The sequence below is a fragment of the Oculina patagonica genome, chromosome 4, assembly GCF_052425735.1.
Source record: "Oculina patagonica isolate OP01 chromosome 4, crgOcupat, whole genome shotgun sequence".
In the NCBI taxonomy this organism is placed as follows: domain Eukaryota; kingdom Metazoa; phylum Cnidaria; class Anthozoa; order Scleractinia; family Oculinidae; genus Oculina; species Oculina patagonica.
The window spans coordinates 57,813,049-57,831,812 of record NC_135761.1 but is presented as its reverse complement, the minus strand read 5'-3'; the positions used below and the strand labels follow the sequence as shown (position 1 = coordinate 57,831,812).

Sequence of the window (18,764 nt, the reverse complement as noted above, 5' to 3'; positions counted from 1 at the left end):
GGGTAAGAAAGGCGTCTTGCGTTCCGCGCACACTTGTAAATTAGGAGTTGTGGACACAAATTGTGACAAGGAGCGAGGCGAGCCTGGGCGAGCCGAGCGAGTTGTCACGGTTTGTGCCACAACTCCTAATTTACAAGTGTGTCTCTGTGTTATTGTTAGTAGTACTTTTGTATTTTTTTTTTATTATTTTCACACTGTGTTCCTCCCTTTTATGTTGTTTTGAAGCTAAAACACATTAGCTTGCCATGCAAGGAATGCACGGCATAATTAAACATTGGATGCGGGAAAGGGGCCATCGCTTCAGTAAACTACTTTCTTACACCAACTGTATGCAGAGCATTCTAGCCTGAGGTGAAAACTGCTCAACTCTTCACATGCTTATGCTCAATAGCTCTATGGAGATGTTGATCGGATTTAGATTTTTGCAATGCAAATACAGACAAACCTCCACTTTGGGAAGCCTCCACTAGGGGAACACCTCTTTTAAGGAGACACTGACTTTTGCCTTGGAAAAATGCCTTGCAAGGTCTCAAGTGAATGGCTCGCTGCCCTTTGAGAGAACAAACAACAGGAACAGTGCCCATAGCTTCAAAAACAATAGCAACTGTTACACAAGAGGAATAGTAGAATGAAAAAGCTTTTAAATTGGAGCAGCTACACTGTTAATTATCTCTGTGCCTTTTATCTCTAGTGATATAACACCTCTTTTGAGGGGGGGCACTTCTCATTGCTCTTAGGGTGTCCCATTAATGAAAGTTCCATTCTAACAGCCGAACACTGCACAGACATACTGGTAAAGAGCTATATGGCCAGACAGAATTTTCCATTGTTTCTCAAATAGGAAAAGAGTTGGTACGCTGAGGGAATTGTCTGTTTAGTAGGGCTCATTTGGGTTACCATGATCTGGCAAACCAAAATAATTTCAAACCAGAAACAAATTAATTTATTTAAATTACTTTTTTTTTCAGGTAACAGCACTTCCTAAGGAACTTAAGGAGGTATTTTTTTAATTTATCTCCTTAATTAATTGACTGTTTAATGGATAAAGCAATAAGTGAGTTTAAAAATTAGTGAGAAGTTACGAAAGGTGGCAATTTCAAGAGTGATGGGGCAAATGAGTGATTGGGTGATTTATTGACAGTTTTGTTCTGACTTTTATCTTCTGTTTATTTGTTTCTTATGGCAGCTAACCCAACTAAAGGAACTGTTTTTGTATGGAAACAAAATTGCTAACCTGCCGCCTGAAGTTGGGATGTTAAAAAACCTGGAAATACTGATGTTAAATGAGAATAACTTGACTGACTTACCAGGTACAGTAAATGACTAGAATGCTTGTGCTAGAGACCACTGAATAAATGCAGAGATGAGGTTGACCAAAAAATAAACTTAAGTACCGTAAAATTCCGGTTATAAGCCCCCCTCCCCCCCCCCAGGTATAGACCCATCTAACTGGAAACAAAAAATACATCCGATTATAAGCCCCCCCCCCCCCCCCGCCTCGGATATAAGCCCCCCTCTGCCGGATGGCAGTACTGAACAGGGCTAAATGTTGCTTTATTATGCGTTTTTAACTTAAAAACGTATTTCGATCAACACTCCTGTGGCCCGTTTCGGAACGTTTTTTTATTCTGTTTATAAGCCCTCCCGGATATGAGCCCTTCCACTTATAAGCCCACCCAAAACCCCTTATGAAGTTGTATAAGCCCAGGGTTTATAACCAGAATTTTACAGTATGTTTAATTTCACATGGGATTGTGTCTTGTAACAGATACTCTTGTAAAGTTAAAGAATTTAAAAGTGCTGGACTTGAGGCATAACAAGATGAAAGAGGTATTTCTAATTTTCTTTTTTAAAGATTCTGCGTTATTTTAAGGTTGCTTTTGACATATTAAAAACATAGGCACGCTAAGCGTGCAGGAGTTATTTTTTCAATTTATGGGGTGGCTTGGGGTGAAACTGGGTGATTGTCCTGTTGGGATGGTTTATGCCATGGGTTGAGCTTATTGTGCATGGCGCCCCACGGAGTCACTTTTTTTGCACAAAGTTTGCTTGCAAACAAAATAATTTTTACATGCATTTGATACATCAGAACTGTTTTATTTAATACGGAAATTTTCATCATTTAATTAAAAAACAAAACTAATTCAATTGTCAAAATGTCACAAAATGGCACGTTCTTATTCTGTTTAAAGCGGTTATTTTGTTGCTAGCTTTGTAGCAACCGTAACGGGTTACTTTTGTTTGTTACGGAACACTTTTGGCTTTTTGCCAAACACTGTAACATGATACCGTTGTTTTTCTCACTTTTGTAACATGATACCTTTTTTTTAAACGAACGTAACACGATACCCTTGTTTTTCTCGAAAAAGCCACGTCTCCGTATAGACATTGAACGAAAAGTACTATAATAAACGAAGTAATAAACGAATCAAATGAAAAAACCACTCTCTTCGGAAAAGTTCTTTAAAGCGCAGTACACCTGGAGTATTTGTTTCATGTCAAAACTGTTCAACAAAGATTTTGTTCATTCACAACGTTAATTCTATTCAAGAAACAAGAACTAATTGAGTTATCAAGTTGTCACGAAATGGCACGCTCTTATTCTGTTTTTGCTATCGATTGTAGTTGCTTTTAACAGTAAAGTTACTTGTACCGGTTCAATGTTTGAACGAAATGTTAAATGTTTGAACAAAATGTTTTACAGTTGATTTCATTTTACTTTGGCCGCCCGCTTTGCGAAGTTTGTTGGGAAATTGGAAACTTTGTTATGAAGTTGCCAATTACGGTGCGAGTTTGCGAATCAAATTGCAAACATCGATACAAATTTCTCGACTTCGGTCCGACTGAACTTTCCAAGTTTGGTAGTTGAGGAGAAACAAGACATGTTGCTCGAAAGTCATGGCGATTTCTAAACTCGAAGATTTTAGAACTTGTCAAGGAAAGTAGCTTGAAGTGCAAGACAACGTTTCGCATCAGCAATCACGCAAGTGATTTGCCGATAAATAAATATCATGCATGTAGAAATTTGGTCAAATTTTAACTTTTTTGTATGAAAACACATATTTAACGATTTCTGTGAGGCATCATCTTCACTGTCTTCAACTTCAAGTCTTCTGCGTTTGTAAACCGGATGAAACTGGATGGTTTACCCATATGTAAAATTGATTTTAATCGAAGCCGACGCGACGCGACGCGACATTTGTTCGAGACAACATGTTTACGGCTCGCTGAACATAAAGTTTTTTTATTTTTATGACATTTGTTTCCATCAGTTTAGCGTAGCAAAGCCCTTTTTGATAACATAACTACAGAAGGATTTAATAAATTCGGGCCGAAGTTGGGAACTTTGTATCGAAGCTCACAATTTGATTCGCAAACTACGAATACGTTTCAAATCCATGATAATTCACAACTCACCAATTAATCTTTCAACGAAAACGAACTGCGACACGCTGCGACACATAATTTCGTCAGATTACTTCGCCTTTATAAACTGCAATTTGATTGGTTCTGATAGTACCTGAAATCTGATTGGTGTGACAAACAAACATACTTCACTGACCCACTGACCTACTGAGTCACGGAACATCGCGCCGACTAAAGAGCTATTTTGAAAAAATAACTCAATTAAGCTAGAAATAAACATGTTCTAATTTCTTTTGCTTTTATTAGGCCTCACTATCAAGGATAATAAATTTTAATTATTATATCCAAAGCAGCCTATTGTTAATGATTGTGTGACTGTTTAAATAGTGATCTAATAATTCCAGTCAGGGCATTTACAAAATAAGCTTTGAGAATTAAAGGGCTGACTTATAAAAAAGAAGTCATGATTCATCGGTTGATGCATTCACTTGTGCGTCTGTCCATGTGTCTGTCCATTAATCCTTCCATCCGTCCATATTCTGTTTGCCCGTTTCCATATGAGATGACACAAGACAGTAATTGTCTAAAATTCTATGGAACCAGACTTGTTTAGAGAGTAACAGAGTGACATTCTAGCCCCAAGAGCTTCTGTCATCTCTCCCCGCAAGCAGCTGGCTATATGCAAGTGATTTAGAACTTTACCAGCCCATCAATTATTAAGCAATATTATTTTGAATTTCACTTGTCTCCCATTGTTAAAATTCAATTGCTTTAATAATTGTAAACAAAATTTTTTTAAACATTGGGGCTGTTAACAAAATTTTTTCCTGATTACTTTGAGAATAGACTCTGTCTGATTAATAGTCGTTAATGTTGATATAAAATTACTGTTTCAGATACCTCCTGTGGTTTATCAGCTTACGTCATTAACAACTCTATACCTTAGATTTAACAGACTAGTTGTTGTTGAAGCTGGAATTGGAAACTTAAAAGTAAGTCAAGATCATAGTGATTTTAAATTTCGTATTAAATAGATTTTAGCCAATCCTAAGCAGAACTTCCAGGTTATTTACTGACCATAGACAGAAAACAAGTAGGACTTGAGCCCACGATCTAATGGAAAACCATAACCTGATCAGCGGTCAACTTCAAAAAAATAAATAATAAAACAATTATCCTGCTCAATCTTGCGGAATATCGTCTGATTTTAGCCAACTCGGCCTACGGCCTCATCAGCTAAGTATCAGGCGATATTCCGCGCGATTTCGCAGGATAATTGTTAAAATCTGTCATGTAAAGATGACAGATAACAATCACATTTTGACCATATTTGGGCAGCACATGCATTTGTTGAATAATAAATACAGGTTTACGTGTATACATTGTGTTTCTGACAACATTGATTTTGCTATTTACCTTTAAATTTACAGCTCCTTGAAAGATTAAGCCTCAGAGAAAACAAGATTAAAGATTTGCCAGCTGTTATAGGTATCAGTGCCATTTTTTAAGACATTACCCTGGGCTACATGCATTTAGCACCAGTGATTAGTAATAATTGCTGGCTCATTGAGTCAAAATAATTTTTATCTTTTAAAATTTCAGGTCAACTTATTCATCTTGTTACTCTTGATGTTTCTCACAATAATATCACAAGTATTCCTAGAGGTAACTTATTATAATTGCTTCTTTAGTAAGTGTCCCATTGATGCTTACTTGTAATAATAATAAACAATTATTATTGGATGAGGTTTTTGTGATATCCGGAATAATCAAGGTCGAGGTAAGTGTTATCAGCCGAAGCCGAAGGCTGAGGCTGATAACACTTACAGAGACCTTGATTATTCCGAATATCACATAAACCGAATCTAATAATTGTTTTATTATACATTGTTTTTCTGGAAAAGGAAGTAATGACAAACGATTTCAACCTGTTTTAAAACTTGTGCTTATTCCGGCTGGTCGTCCTACTAAATGGTGGAATACAGTTGGAATAGTTCCTTCCCAATTTTTGTTACTGTCATTTTGTTTTTTCCAAGACTTTATTGTCTGGCAATTTTTGAACTTTGGTCAAATTATTTCTCGATTAAAGAAGTGAATCAACGAACTATGAATTTCCTTCACCGCCAGATGCCTGACACATTGCGCTTGAAAATCATGCATTACGCGCGCAGCCTACAGATTAGTGAATAATCTGCTAGCAGATTATTCACTAATCTGTAGGTTGCGCGGGGTTGCACAGATTCCCAGAATTAGCTGTAGGCTCTTAGCCAATGAGAAGACAGCTAGTGACTACAATGTATAATAATTATAATTATCAATCAATCAGCCAATCAATCAACCAACCAACCAATCAATCAATCAAGAAGATACTAATTTTTATTGTCTACAGATAGTTTTATTTAATACTTGTTATAATTATGTCTTGATTGTAAAATGCACTTTAATTTATAGAAAAAGCCATCTTTTATAAATTGTCCGTCTATTAAGAGCCACTTAAAAGTTATGGTTTTTTATTATGGCTAAAAAACTTGAAAACTATCCTAAACTAGCATACTGTGCCCATGACCACCAGTAACTGCCCCTATTTTTGCATGTGAGCTTCCATGAAATAATTTTGATTTCTTTTGTGTATGCAGAGATTGGAAATTGTGTCCAGATGACGTCACTTGACCTTCAACACAATGATATTCCTGAAATACCAGACACGATAGGCAACCTGACAGAAATGACAAGACTGGGACTCAGGTGAGTCATGTCTGATGCTGTTATCATAGGGTTTGTGCATCTAGGATTGTAGTGGAAGAGTCAAACTTACATGTAAAGCACAATGTTAGTGAGAAAGATACTTAGTTCCCTTTCATTTCCAACCTGGATTTCTACTGTTAGTGTGCTTTGCTACATTTCAGCAGCCACTAAGAATCTGTAAGAAGGTAGAAAGAAAGATGTAAATAAATTACAAAAGGCTTCTGTAATTTACTTACATCTTTCTTTCTACGTTTCTAAGGCTTTCATGGCTTCATAAAATTTCTGTCAATCTGTAAGAAATCTCATGAAAATAAAGTTACTGTTTTACTCTTTTACCGTTTATTGTTAATGATCTTACAGGATCTTAAAGCTCACCACAAGTCTCGCGTAGCTCAGTTGGTTAGAGCGCCCAACTGGTATCTTGGAGGCCATGGTTTTCAATTCCCATCTGTGACTCAGTTTTTTTTCTTTGTCCCACGCTTGTGACATTGGACATATTATCTTTATCATCTTACAAACTTATTTTGAAATCTGTATTTTAAGGATCTCAAAGGATGCTCAAGTATGTATCCTCATCTCTAATCCTCAGAAATCTTGTAGTCCATGTGGTGCACTTTCCTTAGTCATGTTTCTAGCACAGACAAACTTTCACACTGTATTTTGTAGGTCTATCATTGACTGAATATGGTTTAAATGAAGTTTAATAAATAATATCTTGTTCGTGACAGATACAACCAGCTGTCTGCGGTGCCGGCATCTTTAGCAAATTGCACAAAAATTGATGAGTTTAACATTGAAGGGAACAATGTGTCTGAACTCCCTGTAAGTATTTTTGAAATTTTCATTTTAAGTAATTTGGCCGCGGCCGCACTAGAGAGTTAACTGGGTTAATTTTTTAGAAACCTGGTTAAAAATTTCCACAAAACTTAACTCGGTTAAAGTATGGTTACCATAACTAACTCAGTTAAATATTTTTAGCGGCCGCATTACGATCAGACCAGACTGAAGTGATGTCATGATTAAGCTATTTGAAAACAAGCAAAAACGGCCGGCTTTCATGATAATTCTATTACTTGCTCATTTCTTCTCCTGCTTTTAAGATTTATTTCAATGCATTCTCGGCTTACACCGTTCTATTTCTTCCGAATGCGTTCTACGCAAATTTCAAGCCCAGTTGTTTCGAATATGTTGATCTTCAGCAGTCGTTCTAAGGCTCATTGCCATATCGAAATCGCCTTCAAGACCTTCAAGTGCACGTTTTTCCAAGGAATCGGCGAAGAGACGGAAAAGATCATCAGAAACCATGAGAGCCCTGTCTGAGCCAAATAATCCACATTTCTCTGGTGGTTCTCGAGTTTCCTAATAGCAAGGGATATTATAGAATTAGGCCACCAATTGTGTCCGAACGCCATGTTTGCATGTGATGGAAAAGAATATCTTCTCTTACATGGAGATGATTGACACATTTGGCAAATAAAACAATAGTTGAATCTGATAAGAAACTAACCTGGTTAAAATGACCCAGAAAGGTAGTTTAGAATTGACCTAACCCAGTTAAAAAATCTATTGTTCTTTGATTAATTTTTATGGGAACCGCTAACCTGGTTAAGAGTCGGTTAACTCTCCAAATACGCAGCCGCACTAGACATTTTTTTAACCCGGTTAATTTTAATTGATTTATTGGAAATAACTCAGTTAACTCGCCAAGTGCGGCCGCGGCCAATGTCTAAACAGAGATGTAACAATGGTTGCAATGCTTGCATGTGCTGGTGGGCTAGAAACTCTTGACAATTTTTTATTTATTTTAACACCTCTTTCTCATACCTAGCTATCATGATCAAATCCCAGCACTTTTGGAAATCACAGCTGCTGAGTACTAATCCTTTTTTTCTTGTCTTTTCTAAGGACAACCTTCTCCATTGTTTAAAAATGTTGAACAATGTCACATTGTCTAGGAATAACTTCGAACACTTTCCAACGGGACCTCCCAAGCAGTTTGCCGCAGTTCAGGTCGGTTTATCAATTAATACGGCATGAAATGTTTGCAGTGTAGTCATTCCTTTCAAGGGATTTCAACTTTTTCTGGTGTGCAATGAGAAGAAGTGGATCATGTTTGAAAGTACATGTAGATCAAGGGAGTTGGTGTGAGGCTAACAAACAAGTGGAGGGTGGGGAGGGAAGGGAGTAAAAACCAATCATTTCATCTCCTACTTCTAACTTGTACTCTTTACTATAACTTTAGATGTCAGTACATGTATATTTTCCCTGATCGCACACTAGCAAAATTAAATCAGCGAGTTGTAAATGGCTTTTAATGATGATAAATGTTTTTTTTTTTAATTAATTTTCAGACATTTATCATGGAGCACAATAACGTACAAAAGATTCCATTTGGAGCATTTTCTAAAGCAAAGTATTTGGTAAGAGTAAAAATGTCACTCTTAATTATTTTGTAATATATTTTTTCTATTTTAGAATCAAACAATACTTGTAAGACATTTAATGGCCAGGAGTGTAATCTTTCAAGTCCTTTTTTAAATTCCTGTGGTGTTCTGTACTGTTACTGAGCGGTGCAGTTCATTTTCAACTTTTCCCAACTCAAAGTTTCATTTTTTTTTTCAATTTTTACCTTGGCACTCTAAGAGGTAAAAGGTTTAGGGGTGTGGACTTTTTGTTTATAAAATGACTTCAATTTACGTTAACAATCATTTGTTTTGTAGATAAAGCTTAACATGAAGGAAAATCAGATAGCTGCATTACCTCTGGGTGAGTGAGCTTCTCAGTACTTTTCCACTTTTTATTGGTTTCTTAAATTCACCAAACTCTGCATTGTGTTTATTATTTTGAATTTTCACATTACTATTTGTTGTTGTACAAACTTGAAATTTTTAAGTTTGGAGAATCGAGTCTCAAGTCTTGAGGATTGAAGCTTGAGGGACTGTCAACTTACTTTTTAGCAGGACTGTAATGGTAAAAGTTCCAACCTAACCAACATAACTTGTCCCAGGACAGACATGTAAACATAGCGCTGTACCATAAGAGTGTCCCAAATGTGGAGAGTAACACCCAAACTGTGAAGAAGAAGTTGCCAGATAAAGAAACTTAACACTAGCTTTGCATGCATTAATTTTGGGATAAACCATAGGCCCCGTCTCCTGCAGCTTCATTGTTATGATCAGCAGGGGACGTTAAAGAACCCACACACTAATCGTAAAGAGTAGGGCACAAAGTTTCCAGTGTTGTAGTCTGTTCTTTCACATGTATCTCTGGGTTGGGTGGTGGGGTGAGATCATACACATGGACAGATAGCGGCTGCCCAAGGAACCTGATATGCTGATGTCCGGTCTTATCCCATAATTGTAATTGCGAAGGGCGTTGAGCTTTGTACATGCGCTATATACCTATAAATTATCATTCATTCATGCCTATAATTATCATTCATTCATAATTATTTGATTCTTATTTCAGATTTTGGGAGCTGGGTGAGTTTGGTTGAGCTAAACTTGGGAACCAATCAGATTTCAAGACTCCCAGGTACATCACTGTTGACATTAACAAGTACTACTGCATGGTCAAATTAAATTTTTGCTACCTGTGCTGTTTGTAATACTTTTAGTGGGAAAAGTGCCCAATGGCCTAATGGTTAGTGCACTGGACTCTCAATCAAATGACTCAGTCTCAAGCACAGATTGGAGTCATTGCGTTGTGTTCTTGGGCAAGACACTTCATTTTCACAGTGCCTTTCTCCACCAAGGAATATACTGGCGATCTATTAGAAGAGAAACCTGGCAGAATGCTTGTTGGCTAACCTGTGATAGAGTAACATCCCATCCAAGGGGATAAACAGTGCTTCTAGTTGTTGGCTCATGTGTGACTGGTCCTTTAGCTTAGTGATCAACTCCTTACTTCTCATAACCTGCAATAAATTTCTGTATGTTTGGTTATGTATTGATATTTTAAGGAGAAATTTGGTTTTGATCTCTCTTGGCAGCTAATTTTGTTACTGAATTTTGAGATATCTCTTTGTCTTGTTGCAGAGGATATTCAGTGGCTAACAAACCTTGAAGTTCTGATTCTTAGCAATAATCTTCTTAGAGTGAGTAACTTAAAACTTCTTTAAACTCTTGTGTACCTGTTTCCACGAGGGCAGGGAGGGGCAGGGATGGGCTAGATAACACCATGTCAGAGGGGGCCTTGGGTGAGGTGGCCCACTGGTACTCAATAGGGAGCTTTAGCAATGACAACGTGACACCGAGGACAGCACGTGGTAAAAAATGAATTTATATTTTACTCGAGAATCCCGTGCTTACCCAGATGTATTCAGTGTATCGATTGGTTTGGGAACTAGCTCCAGCTGATTATGTAAAGAAAGCGTTCATCCCTAAATAGAAATACTAAAATTAAGCTGTTGTTGTTTACGTTCTCCAAAATACCCAGAATTTGGTCATTTCACATTATTGTTTCGAAGGGAGCAGTCAAGGATTTAAAACGCACGTGCATAGCTATTATTCTACTCATTAAACCTTTTGTTTGGTGGCGTTCTCGTTCACTTTGCCGTTGTTTTTTACTAAAGCTCCCTAATCCCTCACCCAGGCTGTTCAAGACAAATGTTTCATTACCACTTGTGCTTATAATTATAATTTAGGATAAAGACCTAAAGCACTGTTTATCATCCCATAAATAATTTATTGAAGGTTAGTTATGCTTTTTAAGACAACAAGAATTTTAAAGATTATTTTTAATCAGTGGAAACCCAAGAAAAAGGTGTGCCCCCCCCCCCCCCTTCACCAAAAGGAATGCAAAATAGAGCATAGTGCGTCTACAGTCTCCTTCACCTTTCTCTGTCCTAAACAGCATTTTAATTTTTTTTTCTTTTTTTTTTTTTTTTTTTTTTTTTAAAAAAAAAAAATTTTTTTTCTCTTCGCCTTCACATTTTTATGGTTTTTTTTTTTTTTTTTTTTTTTTTTTTGTTTTGCCTTCCTTTTAATTTTTTTTTTTTTTTTTTTTAAAAAAAAAAAAAAAAAAAAAAAAAAAAAAAAAAAAAAAAAATTTAATAAAAAACACCCAAATTTTTTTTTTTTTATATTTTTTTTGGAGAGACAAAACCAAATTTATTTAAAATGGAAAAAAAAAAAAATTTACAAAAAAACCTAAATGAAAATATCCAAATTTAATTCCAAAATGGACAGTTCCCAGAAATTAAGGAAAAATAGCTGTGCTGACAATATAGGATTTACTGACGGCTATATAATTAATCATTTAATTTAAGGTCGTTATGGTTTTAGAGCCATCTTTGCTTTATTATATGTTGGTAACAGTGCTATCTGATTTTGTAGAGACTGCCTCGGGGTTTGGGAGAATTGAAGAAACTTCGAGTGCTAGACTTGGAAGAAAACCGACTGGAATTGCTTCCCAATGAAATTGGTATGGATACAAGAAGAAATGGGGAAAAAAAAAAAAAAAAAAAAAATTTTAAAAAAAAAAAAAAAAAATTTAATTTTAAAAAAAATGTTTCGACGTTCCAACCATCGAACAAAAAAAAGAAATACGTAAAATTTGAGTACTCAACTTTTTTTAAACAATTATAATTAAAATAAACTGCATGTTTTTATTTTGTTTTTCAGCTTTTCTGAGGAGTCTAGAGCGACTAGTTTTGCAGTCAAACAATCTTACTACTCTTCCAAAATCAATAGGGTAAATAAAAATAATAACTGTTATTAAGTGCATGTAACATGTACAATGTCATTTATGGTAATAAGTATCAGATAGTCAATAGTAATTATGGTATTACCTTATTATAGGAAGGGGAGGCTGCGGTGGCCTAATGGTTGAAATAACGCGACTGGCCAACCCGAATCGAACGGGGGGGAAAAATTCCCAAAGGGTTCGAGGCCTGGCCAGGGCGTCTGCGTTGTGTTCTTGGGCAAGACACTTTACACTCACAGTGCCTCTCGCCACCCAGGTGTATAAATGGGTACCGGCAAATTTACTGCTGGGGGGTAACCCTGCGATGGACTAGCATCCCGTCCAGGGGGGAGTAGCAATACTCCCAGTCGCTTAATGCTACGGAAACCAGGATAAGCTCCGGCTGTATGAGCCTCATGGCTCGGACACAGACTTTACCTATATTAAGGTGTATTTAGAAGGGTGGGCATGTTTGTTTGCTGTTTATCACTGTAGTATTACAGGATATGCAGTTGAATCCCGATAACTCGAACCTTCAAGGGAAATCAAAAAAGGTTCAAGATATCAGGACTTCAAGTTATTGAGGGTAAAATGAGTAAGAAAACGACCTGGAGGGGAATCAGAAAAGGTTCCAGTTAGCGGGAGGTTCGAGTTATGGCAAACATCCCAAGACGGCATAAACATGGGCCCCAGAGGGAAGGCGAAGTCGTGGCAGACCGAGGGAGACTTAGCGAAGAACTGCCGAAAGAGAAAGAGCGGCTTTGGGTTTTGGCTCGTGGAACGCGGCAGCAGTGGCTGCCTGCGACCATGCAGCATGGCGGAGGAGAATGTCCGGCCCTATGCCCACTTAGGGCATTGGCCATAAGTCAGTTGAGTTATCGATTGAAGGTTCGAGTTATCAAGATTCAACTGTATAATTTTTAGACCAGGCTGTCCTAGCCTGTATTCTTGCTTATAATTATTAATTACATATCATAAAATTATATTTTTCAGGTATCTGACCAATGTTTCATATCTGAGTGTAGGTGAAAATGATCTTACACAGCTTCCTGATGAAATAGGTATAAAATTAAATCTATGAGTCTCTCACTGTGAGCATTCCAATTTAGTTTAACCCATCAACTCCTAAGCTGTTAAGCGGGCTTAACCACCCTTGAGTGATTATGGTCCTTGTGCAACTTGTGGCGACTGTCATCAGCTTTCATGCAAATTTTGTACAGTAAACAAGCTTTGCAACATCATTATTAATAATAGTTTCGCTAGCCAGTAGGCACATAAAGTACATGTAACTGGCCACCACTTTTGCAGCGATCTAGTTGCTGTTCTCTCCACTTTCTCTACCCACGTCAAGTTTATTCTTGGTTTGCACACTGCTTCACTTATAACATAGTGGAATTCTGATAATCAAATCAGAATCCTGATCATGAAATGACTCTTGGTAAGAGTACATACCGGTATGTGGAAATCAGGATTCCACGGTAAGAAAGGGACCTAAGATTTCACCACTGCTATCAATAATGGGCCCTGTTGCCCAATGCCTTGCACAGAGCTGCTATTAAGTTTCTAAGCAGCTGTTACTATTGAAGTTAAAGTTGTCACTCATGGCATTTTACTCTGTATGCAAGTATAACATAACACCAATCGACATTATAAAAAAATTGAGGTTAAAAAAAAAAAAGCAGTTCGGCTTAAAAATCATTTCATTTCATAAACCAATCGATGTCTTCACCTGTAACATTGAGTGAACTTGGCCGTAAAGTAGAGGTGTTACAGGTGATGGCCTTTGATAACGTACAGCCCTGGTGTGGTTTATTCTTGCAGTTTCACTTTATCTTTGTTTGATAAAGTAAGCATATTTCATGTTTTTTTCTTTTCTTTTCTTTTAGGTAAAATGGAATCCCTAGAACAGCTGTATCTCAATGATAACGACAGTCTTCAGGTTCTTCCTTATGAACTTGCGCTGTGCAATGCCCTGCAGATCATGAGTATTGAGAACTGTCCTCTTGGCAGTTTTCCTGCTGAAGTTGTAGCAGGTGGACCTTCGTTAGTCATCCAGGTATAACCTCAAAAACCCAATTCTTATTTTGCGGCTCCAGAAAATATCTACACCCACCCCTAGGATGATCACTTGAAATTCTGCGGGCGACGGGGGTCTTAATAGCCAAAAATATCAAGGGAAAGTATGAAGCTAAACTGGAAATTCCAGGGGGTGGGAGGGCTCAAACCCAAGAACCATTCTTGGGAGAGGTATGGATATTTCTTGGAACCACACATTGCATTATTGTTATAAATTTCTTTTAATGTTTATTCTGTGAATTTAGTAGATCAACAACTTTTCTTGGTTGTTAGTTGATGATTTTCACTATTCTTCCAACCTGTCTGCTTCACAATGTCAAGATTATTTTGAGAGGAAAATTGGATGCTGATTGCTCTAAAAGTTGTTTAGGTTAATTGCACATAGACAAAGAAAAGTAGTAGAGGAAAAGTAGAGATCAGCATGCAGGGTATGAGCTATTATCATTTCTGCAGTGCCGTAGCAAGTAAAGGGGGGCGCGGCGCGGCCCTGGGGCTGGGGCCTTCCCCGAATGCTGCGGCGTTGCTTCGCTCCTGCTTGCCTGGTGGCTGTTTGGCTTTTCGTTGTCCGTTTCTGGTTTGTTTGTTGGTGTTGTGGCTCCCCTACGTTAAGAGGTACAAATGTTATGTTCAAACCTCTCGGGATGGTCTGTTTCTGGGAAACTGGGGGGCACGGTCCCCCCGTCCCTCCCCTTCTCGGCTCTGTTCTGTGAATTGAGATTTACAGCCCACCAAAAAGGGATCGCAGAAAAGTGCAAGAGATTTAGAAAAAAATTATATTGTCTCATAATTAACAGCATTTAAACTATTGTTTGACTTTCAGCTTAAAGCCATGTAACATTTTATTTTTCTTAAGATGGCAGCTTTTTTCCTTTAACTCTCAGACACATTGTTTTAAAGTGGTGTTTGAAACATTATTTATTTCTAATAAAGCATGTTCTTTTCAGTATCTGAGACTTCAAGGGCCATACAGAGGAATGATGGCACAAGCAGGTTTGGTTCCTTCGTCAGATGTTTGAGATAGACTCAAGAAAAAAAATCAACACTGTGCAGTTTTTCTGTGTTTATTCTGTGATCTATTCTTGATTTATTCTTTTATTGCAGTTTTCAGTGAGATGCAAACTCTGAAATTCAAACCTCAACTAACAGTTTACGCTTTTTGCTGCCGTCAATCATCTTAGCGGACCTGCAGGACTTTTCAGGAAACCGACCTTCACTTCAACTGGGTCAAAATGTCACGTCTGTCAGTTGTGATTCGTAGATTTCAATCCATTTTGTTTGTTTCTGTTTTTCATGGTTCCTTGGCCGTCGCCATAATAATGATTGACGGCAGCGAAAAACACAATCGTTGGTTGGATTTTGAATTTCAGATTTCGCATTTCACTGAGCAATGCAATAGCAACACCACCTGTTTCACTTTTTTTATCACAAAGTCAAAATTATCAGGCGGTACTGACCAATGCACTATTCATGCATATTCAAAAGTTAGAGTTCATGAAAGGTATGCAAAAATTCTTAATAGGTGTTACAATGTAGTAGTAAGGTCTACTCAATACAGAAGCATCCAGTTTTCTTCATCCAGTATTCTGATTGGCAGTGATCCCTAGGGGCATTCAAGGGTCTGAAACTACATTTTTAAGTATTTTTTTCTAAGGTGCCAAATTAGTTTCAGATTGTAGAAAATCTAAGAATAGAAGTTATCCAAGGTAGAAAAACACTAAAGAAGTGATTATAATAAACCTGAAAAAATTTGACCAATTTTTCAATAGCTCATTTGTTTATTGGATTGTAAAATCTCATTTTTTCACTCCACAATCTTTCATGGATCAGGAGTTTTCTTTGTGCCCTTGATTTCAAACATGAATGTTAATTATTATTCATGATCCATAAAAATATTAAATTGTGGGAAGTGTAATCCCATTCAGATTATGCAGTTTTACAGATGTTGGACCTAGTGCCCAATACAATCAGACCCACATTTCTAAAACAGACAATATAATTCCTTTATAAATATTCATATTTTTTTATCATCTGATCTCTTGATTATCTATGTTTTACTGTTATTAAAATTACTAAAGGGCCACAGCCACGATGAATCTCAATAAAAAAAAGTTTAATTTAGAAACATTTTTTTGGCTAAACAAGTCTTCCACAGGTGAAATGATAAAAAGACAATGCAAAAAAAGAGTGTCAAATGCCATATACAATGCTGTTCTTATAAAGCCTACCACGCTAAGAATCAACCGTAGATAAAACCTTGAAGTTTAGATCATGCAAGATTGGTGTTTGTCATTTGTCAGTGAAATTTGGCTTAAATTCTGAGAGTTGCATATTTTAAAAGACCATTCTACATCCCTTGAAAGACTTGTATCTTAGTTTGTGACTGCAGTGCACTCAACCACTATGTCTAAGTGCTGGCATGTAACAAAAAATAGAGTTTCCAGGGATTATACCAATTAGTGTAGATAGTGAAAGTTAGATTGTAATAATTCCTTAATATTTAGATGCATAAATGCAAGATACAAATTAAGAAGATCTACAGGCAACCAAAGCTGTCATAAGGGAATCCCTTAAGATTTAAAAAGGCATTGGTGTATGTTGTACAGCTGTACAAAGCATGTGTTACATTAGATAACATACATGTGTCACTTGCATTTAAAGCTTTGCAGCTGTATAAACTTATGGCCCTTGGGGTGTGGGGTGGGAGAGAATCTCATATAAAACTGACAGCTTAAGTGATTGTCATGCATTTTATTGGTAAAATTTTGTCACATATTGCTAAGGGTGTTGAAATCTCCACTTGATAATTTTCAAGAAATAAACATAGGAACACTTCTTAGGTTTGTTAGGCTATGGTTTATGTTCGGAACGGATCCGGTCCGATTTTCGGACCGGATAGGCCTTCTGTTTACATGGGACCGTTCTGGAACCAGTCCGGAATGGATCCAAAACTGGACCTGCTATTTTGCAGGTCCAGTTATGGATCCGTTCCGGACCGGTTCCAGAACGGTCCCATGTAAACACCTGGATCAGTTCCAAACCGTCCATTTTAACAGGTCCGGTTCAGTTCGGAACGGTTCCGGAACGGTCCCATGTAAACGTAGCCTTAATGAATTCGAGTCATGCCCAACCTCGTTCCCAGGGTCTCTCTCCCCACCCCCACCTCAGAGTGAGAGAAAGAGAGACCCTGGGAACGAGGTCGAGCCATGCCCACAAAAACAGATTTCTTTCAAAATTTCTAGTGATCAGCCCATCATTTTTATATGGGAGCCCCCCTGAGAGTGAGGCCCAAGAAACTGCCAGTTAAAAAGTTTTATTATACAAATTATTGTAGAGGTAGAAGATATTTAATGTATTACCAAGTTTTGTGATTTTTTTCCAAAATCAATACACATACTTTTTAATGTGTGTTTGCAGTCAACACATCTTACACTCCAAGATCAAAATAGTTTTCCCCCTTACATGATGATGTACCTTTCTTTTAATCTCAGTTTAGAGAATGTGGTAGTTTGATCAAAACAATGTAACATCTTTACCCGCCTGTCTGTCAATTTGTTTCTATTGCAGTACAGTATTTAGGGAAAAGCCATGTAATTTAAGCAAATTATTACTAAAAGTCTCCAATCATTATTTTTTTACATGACAGCGAAATATTTGTTGAATGTACAGTGTTCTATAGTGACATGAAGTCAAAATTGTGAAACCTTTCATTGAAAATAAATTACAATAGTTATAATTCTAAAACGGTTTTGTTCTGACTCGATCTGTAATAATTATTGATCTTTTTGTCTTTTTTAAAGTAAACTAAACCTTGGGATCCAGTTATCTATTTACCCCGCTTTTGTTACATCAGTGAAGCTGTAACGCAGTATTTTAGGGCATGATCTAAAAAGAAATGCATGCTTCTGGTTCTCGGTGGTTAGTTTTTATCCTACAAAACCATTTTGAAAACATCTTTTTACCACATCTAATGTAAATTTGTCCGTAATTCTTTCTAACTGTTTGTCAGATTTTCAAAGTATAATTTACAGCTTTTTTCAAGAAGCTTAGAGCTGAAGTCTCTTTGATCAGATTATTAATTAGTTTATTGTTAGGCTCAAGTACCCTTTATCCTCAAGGATTGTTGACAAAGATAGAAAACACACAAGTCGGAAAAACTGTCCGAACGCCTTTTGCAAGGACAGTTTCATCCCTGTGTATATTTCACTTCTTGCTCAAAATCTCTGAGGAAGAAAGGGGTTTCTCGCAGTCTATTTATTATACATGTGATGTATTAACAGTGGCATTACAATGTCAGCCATCTGTTGAAGATAATTTTGGAGATGGACAACAAGCATAGTTATTATAGAAAGAATTGTTTATGCGTTTCCACAGAGTTGTTTATACCTATTGATATAAACCCTCATGTAAAACAAACTTCATAATTGAATTAAAAAAATACTCAGATCTGAAGTGTGTTCGTTGTGTCTTGCTTAGTGTCGGCTGACAAATAAAATAACATCTTCAGTTTCTGTATAGCACAAAGCGACTAGGGGAAATTTCACAAATAATAATAATAATAATAATAATAATAATAATAATAATAATAATAATAAGGTTTTTTGGGCGCATTTAAAAACTCTGCGCTTACATTTCTCTATTAAAAAATTAGCTAAAACTAATATAATGTTATAACTTTTCTAAGACACTAAAAAATAAAATAAGTGAAACAACTAATCAAAGGAAAAATTAAGGTTACATAAAACTAGGTTAGTCCAATAAAAATAGATCAGCAATAAAATTTCTGAAACAAAAATGTTTTTTCGAAAGAGATGGTGCATTTTTGAGAGAGTCCGGTAGGCTGTTCCATAGTATAGGTGCAGAGAAAGAGAAGGCACGTTCACCGTATGTCACAG

At 36.8% G+C, this 18,764-nt stretch overlaps 1 protein-coding gene across 1 annotated transcript; it reads left to right on the top strand.

The window, feature by feature from the left end:
- Positions 1-213: 213 nt before the first annotated feature.
- LOC144650869 (leucine-rich repeat protein soc-2 homolog) lies at positions 214-18,321 on the top strand. The gene is made up of 18 exons (XM_078510633.1): positions 214-998; positions 1,187-1,310; positions 1,769-1,830; positions 4,263-4,358; positions 4,797-4,854; positions 4,969-5,031; positions 6,003-6,111; positions 6,840-6,933; positions 8,017-8,121; positions 8,463-8,531; positions 8,832-8,877; positions 9,580-9,645; positions 10,149-10,207; positions 11,448-11,535; positions 11,736-11,805; positions 12,790-12,857; positions 13,683-13,852; positions 14,817-18,321. The coding sequence occupies exons 2-18, from the start codon at positions 1,253-1,255 to the stop codon at positions 14,886-14,888; spliced, it is 1,353 nt and encodes a 450-aa protein (XP_078366759.1). The 5' UTR covers positions 214-998; positions 1,187-1,252; the 3' UTR covers positions 14,889-18,321.
- Positions 18,322-18,764: the final 443 nt, after the last annotated feature.

What these genes read in the sequence shown, in the direction of transcription:
- LOC144650869 (XM_078510633.1), top strand. Translation starts at nt 1,253, where the DNA reads ATGTTAAAAAACCTGGAAATACTGATGTTAAATGAGAATAACTTGACT. An exon ending in TAACTTGACTGACTTACCAG is followed by an intron (nt 1,311 to 1,768) that starts GTACAGTAAATG and finishes GTCTTGTAACAG; the next exon opens with ATACTCTTGTAAAGTTAAAG. An exon ending in GACCTTCGTTAGTCATCCAG is followed by an intron (nt 13,853 to 14,816) that starts GTATAACCTCAA and finishes TGTTCTTTTCAG; the next exon opens with TATCTGAGACTTCAAGGGCC.